General features: G+C 49.6%; 1 protein-coding gene across 1 annotated transcript in view; it reads left to right on the forward strand.

The window, feature by feature from the left end:
* SALL2 (spalt-like transcription factor 2) overlaps nt 1-9813 on the forward strand; it is a 14944-nt gene extending 5131 nt beyond the window's left edge. The window contains exon 2 of the mRNA XM_006835464.1: nt 6749-9813. Within this exon, the coding sequence (XP_006835527.1) occupies nt 6749-9690 (2942 nt within the window). The 3' untranslated portion in view covers nt 9691-9813. The remainder of the gene's footprint in view (nt 1-6748) is intronic.
* The last annotated feature ends 550 nt before the right edge of the window (nt 9814-10363 follow it).

Consider the following 10363-nt stretch of genomic DNA (forward strand, 5'->3'; position numbering starts at 1 on the left):
CACACTTTTTTGTTTGTTTGTTTTAAGTTTTTATTGTGAATTACGATCATTTACACAGGAGAACACCAGTTTTACATTCATCCTATCATATTTAGTTTCATTGCAATGATTACAATTTCCTCCATGCATCATCAAACAATCAAAGGGTACACCCCACAAGCCTGACCCCTGGCCATCAGCATACAGCCCCTCTCCCTCCCTGAGTCCAGTCCCCAGCTGCTCCATCTCTCCCCATCATCCTCTCTGCCTCCATTTCTGGCACTCCACTTCTCTGGGTAGGATCCTGCACTCTACTCTTCTTGCTTGATGGTCCCAGGGACCTCTGCTCCTGGACTGCAAAATCAACCACTCCCCTCCTTTTGTTACAAAACAACTACCTTTACAATTCCAACCCTCATAATCAGCCCTGATAACAATTATTCACTATTGTACCACAAGAGACCTATCCCCATCTCCTTTCATCAGCCATGCCCAGACAGATTGGATACTATTCAGCAGAGATTCTACCTTCCTCCACACCCTCTGGAACTAGGCTCCCTCTTGAAAGCTTGTAAGCCAGTCACTTCTTGCCTTTGTGCCCCCCCTCCCCCATCTTGGGTAGCTAGTGTCTAAGTTGCCCATCACTGTCAACTCTGTGTACTGAGGGGTTGGGAATGATCCTCGCTATAACACCCGCACACTCTTAAACTAAACTCCCTCTTGGAAACTTATAAGCCAGTCACTTAGTGCCTCCATTGCCCCCTCATTTTAGGTAGCCAATGTCTTAAGTTGCCTGTCCCTATCTACGCTGCATACTTCCCTCTCAGTTAGTACCTTGAGCTACTAAGTATAGGTCAAGTTCATCAAGTTGTAGCAATTTATACTCATTTCCTTTATGAAAAATTGTTTGCTTTTTTTAATCTTCCTCTAGTCAAGTTCTGATTATCAAGCCATCGAGGCTAGGTCAAATGGGTACTGTCTGCAAGTTTGGGTGTTCTTGTACATCTCCTCTCACTTCATATCAGCTGGATGCTTCCCTCTCAGCTCCAACCTTCTGTGGCTATATCCTTGTCCATGGGCTCAGGGGTCCCAGGTCTCACCACACTTCAGACCAACCAGCCCTTCCTCTTTTCTCTCTCATCTCCAGGTCAACAGGAGTCTATGGAACGTGGTTGAACTCAGCCCATTTCTTCCTTGCTGCCTTTCCCTCTCTTCCACTCACTCACCAGTAGATCAGCTTGGTCACCAGCAAACTCACATGCCTGCTCATGTGTTCCCTTTGCATTTCAGTTTTGGAGGGGGGTGAAGCTAATTCTTATGGCACATTTACTGTGTGCCAGATATTACTTAAAAACAAAAACAAAAACGGAAAAAACACTGAACCTACTGCCATGGACTCCATCTTTCTCCTCAGAGCAAGGGCAGTTGGCGGGTTCGAACTGCCAACCTATTGGTTAGTAACTGTGTGCTTTAACCACTGTGCTACTAGGGCCCCTATAGTAGGCCTTTTATGCACTTCCTCTCATTTATCCTTGCCATCTCCCCCATCTTAAAGAAGAGAAATCTAAGTCTTAAAGAGATCAAGAAACTTTTCTAAGCTGAGTGGAATTGTTGTTAAGTGCCATCGAATCGGTTCCAAGGAATGACTGGTAAGGTTGAACTGCCAACCTTGTGGTTCAAACCAACCTTGTGGTCCAGTGCTTATCCAACAGGGCCACACCAGCACTTAAAAACAACAAATGATGGTTACAGGGTGAATGGGGAGTTGGGGAGAGGGAAAAACACAATGAACAGAGGTAAATACTGTTAACTGATAGTACATAGAGTGGATTGCAGTCGTTTGTAATGACATGAAGTATATAATTTGTTGAATGTGAAACTGGTATCTGTTCTATAAACCTTCACTCCATTCACAATAAAAAGTTGTTTTTTTTAAAAAAAAAGAGACACTATTCCAAGACTACACAGGTTAGTAAGTGCTTGACCTTAACTCAGGTCTGTTTCATTCAAAGCTCTTACACACTGTGCTCATTAAGGGAGTCCGAACTCTACAATCCCTTCTAGCTTCAAAATATTAAGAATTCCATGTAAAATGCTGTATCCATTGATAGCAGAAAATGTCTAAAAGGAGATCTATTTCTGTGTGATCTAAAATATTCCTATTCTGGATATTTTCTTATCACCAGGTCACAAACTCATTGTACCTCTATATCTATTGTGTAGTCCAGGCTATATGCATGGTAGATCTGAGTGGCAAAGGAGTAACGTGTGTGCATTTAGGAGAAAGAAGTGAGGATGAAAAGATGGGACAAGGTCCCTTAGAAGCAATCTATGACAGAAGTAACAGAATCAGTTCAGGTTGCTGTGGGTCGGAACCGACTTGATGGCACTTAACAACAACAACACCAATCACTTTTACTATATTCCCTGGAAACTCTATACAGGGTTACGATGCGATGAGTCAGAGCCAACTCGATGGCACTTAACAAAAACAACCACCAATTACTACACAACCAATGTTATTCGTAGGGTAAATTTGGACATAGCTAGACAATGCTACTTGTCTATGTAGAACAAAGCCTTTCATGCCACAATTAGAAATATGGCTTAAGATGCACTGCAGAGATTTACCTGGTTGGATAGCAGGTATGTCTGGGGCACCACTTGAAGTAGGAGCTAGGGGAAGAGCAATTTTACTTTGTATTCACCAATGCAGTGTCCATCATAAGCTGTGAGAGATTATTCAGCAATTCCAAACTAATTGCCATAGGTGCTATTTTCCATAGATATGTCTGTCCACGTGCCCTAGGAAGGGCAATATAGTCACTTACATTCACTGTCAGGTAAAAGTTCTATCAAATTCTGTGGAGCACAGTTCTACTTGGAAGCAGGTTTTTCACAGAACTAAAGTGTGGTTTGGGGCAAAGCAGAGAGTGATCTTGATGGGAAAATTTAACAATGCATAGCTAATTTTGCCTTTGTCTCAGTTTTGTGTGGGTTTAGCCCAGGAAAGATTTGACAGGAGTAGACTGGAAGAATTGATGGGAAGGGGTGCCCTTTGATACAGTGATTCTCCATCTTATCTGTATATTGTAATAACCTGGGGACCTTCAAAAACATACTGATCCTGATCTCACCCTCAGGGATTCTGAATTAATGGTCAGGGGTGTGTCCTGGACATCACCTGTTTTAAAAGCTCTCCCAGCAATTCCGATTTGCAACGAAGTTTGAGAACTACTGTTCAAACCTACCACTGCACTCCAATCCACCTATTTTTCTCTTTGTTCTCCCCAACCATTCTCTTCCAAGTCTAAAGTGTGATAGGCACCAGTATTGGAAGGGAAGCCACCTGGTTTTCTTTGTCCTGATCATTTTCAGGTCTTTGTAAATATAGGTCTTAGTCCTATATCCATCCCAGACTTTGCATGTGACCTAGGATAGCTTACCTCACCTTATCTGCTATCTAGGGACACCATTACCAGCTTAGTTTATTCCTCTGTTTGTGACTTCATTCATGGCTGCCTAAGAATCCTTCCCCCACCCCCTTTTCAGAAGAGGCAATGAGTGCAAAGTGCTGAGAAATAGAGGGTTCCTCTTACAGGTGGCTGTTGATCCCTCACCTTTCACCAGGGACTAAATTTACCTTAAAGAAGAGTACAGATCAAATTACACATCAGAAAGCAAGTTTCATTAAAGAGCAAGAAAGGGGACAGTGTTTCCCAGGAGAAGATGAAAAGAAAAGGATTTCTTTTCTTGTCGGAAGACTTGACAAAACAGCAACTTGATATCAAATGTTCAATGCTAATTAACAAATGCTCAGTAGAAAGCCTCCATCTGATTCCCTCTCCCTTACTGAGACCAGAGAGCAAATGGCAGGTAGGAGCCACACAGGGCCCTTTCTCCAGTATCAGGGAAGCCATACAGTGTTGATGTGCTTGAGAAAACACTGGAGAGGAGTCCAAAACCTGAATGCTTGCTTCACTGAATTACTTAACCTCGCCACACTTCAATGTCCTTATTTGTAAAAATAAACCATACTGCACTAACCTATGACTTGCCATAGTTGAAATAGACCCTCCTCTCCTTCATTGGAAGGGTCAGGCCCAGAGCCATCTGTTTTAGAACCATAATCTCAAGGTTCTTATGATTATCTGAGAGTTCAGTAAAATCTTTTCAAATGTAAAAGACTGGCAAATTGATAATGAAAAGTACAGTAGCTATTCTAATATTTTAATTTTGTTGTTTCAAATATTTCCCACTAGCCCATGCTCCCTCAAAAAAAAAAGACTCCTCATCCTTGGTATGAGGAGCCCAGTATCACCGTGAGCTAAGCACTGGACTGCTAACTGAAAGATCCGCAGTTCAAATACACCAGTTGTTCTGCAGGAGCAAGATAAGGCTCCCATAAAGATTTACAGTCTCAGAAACGCAAAAGAGCAGGTCTACTCTATCTGTCCTAGAGGGTTGTATAAGTAGTAATGGACTCAATTCATGGTGGTCTCTTGATATGGTGTTCCTGCGTGGTGTGAAAATGCAAATGGTTAACATGCTTGACTGTTTACTGAAATGTTGGAAGTTTGTGTGCATCAGAAGAATGGCCTGGTGACCTACTTCTGAAAAATCAGCATCTGAAAACCCTATGGAACACAGTCTAAAGTCCATATGTGCATACTAATTTTGTCAAAAGCTTTGTAATATTTTGTCCCCACAATATCTCACTGAGGAAAATAGAGTTACTACAACATTACCACTTTACAAAAAAGGGAAATGGTGGCAAATTGTTGGTGTGATTGACCCCCCTGTCTCAATTTACCAGCCAGAGAACTGAATTGAGATTAGAACAACATGGATTTGCTGATGACCAAACAAATCACAAAACCAAGGATTTTGTGGTCACTTACTTCTGCAAGTAAGATACACTGTTTTAGGAAGTGGGAAATGAAGGTATGAAGGAAATGCAGAGCACCCAGCTCAGGCGTACCTTATCCTCTGTGACTAGGTGGTGAAACAGTGTTGGTCATTTCTAGACATTAAAGCTCTGTTGGAATAATGGAAATCTAGAGTGCAGACACTTCCTAATAGCTCCTACTGCATGTTTCCAATTGTTTCAGGAGTCCCTCTTCCTCCAGGTTAGAGCTAGGACTCTGTAGGCCTTGTCAGGCTAGCATCTTCCCAAATCCAACTGTCTTTAGTAATGACAGTATGCAAAAGAAGGAGTGTGGGGGTGGGGAGGGAGTTAAAGAAGAGGATATTGAGTAAGAGATGGTTTCTTAAGTAAGCTTGAACTCTATAAACTAGGTGTTGGTCAAATGATTTGTGGAGTTAATTTGCATTCTACTATTATTATGGGGGGAGTCCTGGTGTGGCACTGCAGATAAGCACTAGACTGCTAGCCCGTGATGAGAGTCCGTTCAAAGCCACCAGGGGTTCCTCAGAAACCCTCTGCAGGGTCTCTTGAGCAGATTCTGGGATAGGAGGATGGGGAGTGAAGGTGTTTAGTCGTCTGCAGAAAGAAGTCCTAAAATGACATCCTCAGTAATTCTATCTTGCAACCCACCACCTTGAGAAACTTTTTTTTTGGTGGAGGGGATGAGGGTAGTTTGATGAAGGTTTGGCTTAGAAGTGTGGAAGACTGAAAATTGGAGGATTTGGGAGGTTGGTTGGTCCTGTGCGTGTGTTAGTGAAGGGCGCGGCGCTCTCTTTCCTTCAGACCTCTGAAATCAGACCACCTTTTTTGGAGTACATATTTTCCAAGCTCAAGCGAACCTTTATCCAAAGGAAAATAACAGAAGCGTATCGCCTTGCTCCATTGTGCAGGGTTGTTGTTTCCTACCATGCCCCCTTGAGCTTGCTGATGAATATGGGGGGGGGGTGCGGGAGGGGGGAGTAGGCGTGGGCAATAACATCCGGGAAGGGGGGAAGTTTGCAGAGGGCAAGGAAAAGTGGGACCTACAGTGCTCTACAGCACCTGTCATTGAACCTCCGGAAACCCTCCTAGGCTCTGGACTCCCGCACCCACACCCCCCCTCCAGCTCCCCTCTCTTCCTGCTGCACCTCCCTGCACGCTCCTCTCCTTGGCAGCTCCTCCCCCCATGTCCCCTCTCCCGGCTTTCTAGTTCCAGCTCCTCCCCTCCTCCGCGTTCCTCGCTCCCCTCCCCCTCCTCCGCTGCTCCCTGCCCCCGCCGCCGCCGCCGATCTCCATCTCCGCAGTCTGGGCCGCTGGGTGCAGAGACTGCTGCAGCCCCGGCGGCCACCACCGCCTCTCCTAATCCGGTTCCCCATTGTTTCCTACCCCACCCGGGCCTCCACCTCCTACACAGCTATGGCGCACGAAGCCGGGAGGAACTCTCGTTTGGGGGGGCCTTGCGGGGAGCCTGCGGAGCTCGGAGGTGCGGTAGGGCCGGGCTGGGGCAGAGGTGGTGGGGGAGGGGACGCGCGGGGTAAGGACTTTCGATGGAAGGGATAAAATGCATGATTCTCTGCATAGGCCCCCATCCACACACCCATCCTTTGCACTCCCCGGGAGCCTAGGATGGAGGGGGGTGGGGGACGGAGGGGGAGGACCACAGCGTGCTCGTGCCCCGCCCCCCCTTGCGGGGGGTGTCTCGTGTCGGAGCGGGTCTGGACTGAGGTCTAGCCTTCTGCATGGCCTGATGAGCTCATCTCCCCACCCTCAAATGGCCGCTACTGGGCTCGTTGTTAATGAGAGCCTCTCTGTAAACCATCCCAACTGCACCACCCACGCGCTCTCTCCTTGTCTTCTCCCCAGGTGATGCTAGCGAGGAGGACCACCCCCAAGTCTGTGCCAAGTGCTGTGCACAATTTACTGATCCAGCTGAATTCCTCGCCCACCAGAACGCATGCTCTACTGATCCCCCTGTAATGGTGATAATTGGGGGCCAGGAAAACCCCAACAACTCGTCGTCTTCCTCTTCTGAGCCCCGGCCGGAAGGCCACAATAGTCCCCAGGTCATGGACGCAGAACATAGCAATCCTCCGGATTCTGGCTCCTCCGTGCCCACGGATCCCACCTGGGGCCCTGAGCGAAGAGGAGAGGAGTCTGCGGGGCACTTCTTGGTCGCTGCCACAGGTACAGCAGCCGGGGGAGGTGGGGGCCTCATCTTGGCCAGTCCCAAACTGGGTGCAACCCCATTACCTCCAGAGTCGACCTCTGCACCCCCTCCTCCCCCACCGCCTCCTCCACCCCCAGGCGTAGGCAGCGGCCACTTGAACATCCCTCTGATCCTGGAAGAGCTAAGGGTGCTGCAGCAGCGGCAGATTCATCAGATGCAGATGACTGAGCAAATCTGTCGGCAGGTGCTGCTGCTCGGCTCCTTAGGCCAGACGGTCGGTGCCCCTGCCAGTCCTTCAGAGCTACCAGGGACTGGGACCCCACCCTCCACCAAACCCCTGCTACCACTCTTCAGCCCCATCAAGCCAGTCCAAACTGGCAAGACACTGGCACCTTCCTCCTCCTCTTCCTCTTCAGGGGCAGAAACGCCCAAGCAGGCTTTCTTCCACCTCTACCACCCACTGGGGACACAGCACCCCTTCTCTGCTGGAGGCGTTGGGCGAAGCCACAAGCCCACCCCTGCCCCCTCTCCGGCCCTGCCAGGCAGCACAGATCAGCTGATTGCCTCGCCTCACTTGGCATTTCCAGGAACCACTGGACTATTGGCAGCACAGTGTCTTGGGGCAGCCCGTGGCCTTGAAGCCACTGCCTCCCCTGGACTCCTGAAGCCAAAGAACGGAAGTGGTGAGCTGGGCTATGGGGAGGTGATGGGTCCCTTGGAAAAGCCTGGTGGAAGGCACAAATGCCGCTTCTGCGCCAAAGTGTTTGGCAGTGACAGTGCCCTGCAGATCCACCTGCGCTCTCACACAGGTGAGAGGCCCTACAAGTGCAATGTTTGTGGCAACCGCTTTACCACCCGCGGTAACCTCAAAGTGCACTTCCACCGGCACCGTGAGAAATATCCACACGTGCAGATGAACCCACACCCGGTGCCAGAGCACCTAGACTACGTCATCACCAGCAGTGGACTGCCCTACGGTATGTCCGTGCCTCCAGAGAAGGCTGAGGAGGAGGCCACACCTGGTGGAGCAGTTGAACGCAAGCCTCTGGTGGCATCTACCACAGCACTTAGTGCTACAGAGAGCCTGACGCTGCTCTCCACCAGTGCAGGCACAGCCACGGCTCCTGGGCTCCCTGCTTTCAATAAATTTGTGCTCATGAAAGCTGTAGAGCCCAAGAGTAAAGCTGATGAAAACACTCCTCCAGGGAGCGAGGGCTCAGCCATCACCAGTGTGACAGAAAGTGGTACAGCAACCCGCATGCAGCTAAGTAAGCTGGTGACTTCGCTACCCAGCTGGGCACTGCTTACCAACCATTTCAAGTCCACTGGCAGCTTCCCCTTTCCTTATGTGCTAGAGCCCTTGGGGGCTTTGCCTTCTGAGACATCAAAACTGCAGCAGCTGGTAGAAAAGATTGACCGTCAAGGAGCTGTGGCGGTGACCTCTACTGCTTCAGGAGCCCCTACCACCTCTGCCCCTGCAGTTTCATCCTCAGCTTCATCTGGATCTAACCAGTGTGTCATCTGCCTCCGAGTGCTGAGCTGTCCTCGGGCGCTCCGCTTGCATTATGGCCAACATGGAGGTGAGCGGCCTTTCAAATGCAAAGTGTGTGGCAGAGCCTTCTCCACCAGGGGCAACCTGCGTGCACATTTTGTGGGGCACAAGGCCAGTCCAGCTGCCCGAGCCCAGAACTCCTGCCCCATCTGCCAGAAGAAATTCACCAACGCTGTTACTCTGCAACAGCATGTGCGCATGCACCTGGGGGGCCAAATCCCCAATGGTGGTACCACACTCTCTGAAGGTGGAGGAGCTGCCCAGGAGAATGGTTCAGAGCCATCTACAGGCTCTGGGGTAGGGAGCTTCCCCCAGCAACAATCCCAGCAGCCATCCCCAGAAGAGGAGTTGTCTGATGATGAGGAAGAGGAGGAGGAGGAAGAGGAGGATGTGACTGATGAAGATTCCCTAGCAGGAAGAGGCTCCGAGAGTGGAGGTGAGAAGGCAATATCAGTACGAGGTGATTCAGAAGAAGCATCTGGGGCAGAGGAAGACGTAGGGACAGTGGCCACAGCTGGGAAGGAGATGGATAGTAGTGAGAAAGCCACTCAACAGTCTTCTCTGCTACCCCCACCCCCACCCCCACCACCTGAGAGCCTCGATCAACCACAGCCAATGGAGCAGGGAAACAGTGATGTTGCAGGAGGCATGGAAGAGGGAAGCAAACCAGAGAGGAGCTCAAGCCCAATGCCAGTGCTCACCCCAGAAGGGGAAGGCACCAGTACCACCTTGGTGGAGGGGCTAGGCATGCAGGAGGTGATGAGAAAGGAGCCAGGGGAGAGCAGCAGCAGAAAGGCCTGTGAGGTGTGTGGTCAGACCTTTCCCACTCAAGCAGCTCTGGAAGAGCATCAGAAGACCCACCCCAAGGAGGGGCCTCTTTTCACCTGTATTTTCTGCAAGCAGGGCTTTCTCGAGCGAGCCACCCTTAAGAAGCATATGCTGCTGGCTCACCACCAGGTACAGCCCTTTGCCCCGCATTGCCCTCAAAGTATTGCTGCTCTTTCGTTGGTCCCAGGCTGTTCACCTCCTCTCACTTCCCCGGGGCTCTCCCCTTTCCCCCGAAAAGATGACCCCACGATCCCATGAACCTGTTTTCTAGTATCTGCTGCCCCTTTGATCCAAGGAGCAGAAATGCAGAGCTCCATAGAAGGACCTCCAAGATTTATGAGCCCTTATTTGTCCTTTTCTCTGAGCTCTTACATGGTATGTTTGGAGATCATTGTGCTCACAGGGGGACAGCCCCCTGAGGAATTTTTTTGCCCTCTTCATTGTACCTAAGGAAAATAGATTCTTTTTATCTCTCTTATTCCCAAAGAGAGCCCTCTCCAACTTCCCTGGGACAACCCTTTCTCTTCCCTTCATCTCCCATTCCCAGGTGCACCTGAGCACCCACATTTGGAATTGCAGCCTAGCCTAGTCCGAAGGGACTGGCAGCTGTCCATGGAGGGCTCAGTGCCACCTCTCTGATGACCAGATCAACCTGCAGGACTATGAAGTCATGTCCCAGTACATTCCTGCCCAGCTAGTGAGGGTGGGTCCCCTGTCTTTCTGGAATCAGTACACAGCTTTCCTGTCAAGTGGCCTGCTCACCAAGCCGTGGAGTGTCAGCTCCTCCCACTCCAGGCCTGCCACTGCCAGTACTGTGTGTCCTAAGAACTGTGGCTGGAAAGGTGCTTCCAGCAACGGGATCCAGAGAGGCCAAGGGGAAGACAGCCTCCCTCCTTATTTTCGACCTCCTGCATGGGAGAATCCCCTCACA

The sequence above is a fragment of the Chrysochloris asiatica genome, unplaced genomic scaffold (genome assembly GCF_000296735.1).
Source record: "Chrysochloris asiatica unplaced genomic scaffold, ChrAsi1.0 scaffold00017, whole genome shotgun sequence".
In the NCBI taxonomy this organism is placed as follows: Eukaryota; Metazoa; Chordata; class Mammalia; order Afrosoricida; family Chrysochloridae; genus Chrysochloris; species Chrysochloris asiatica.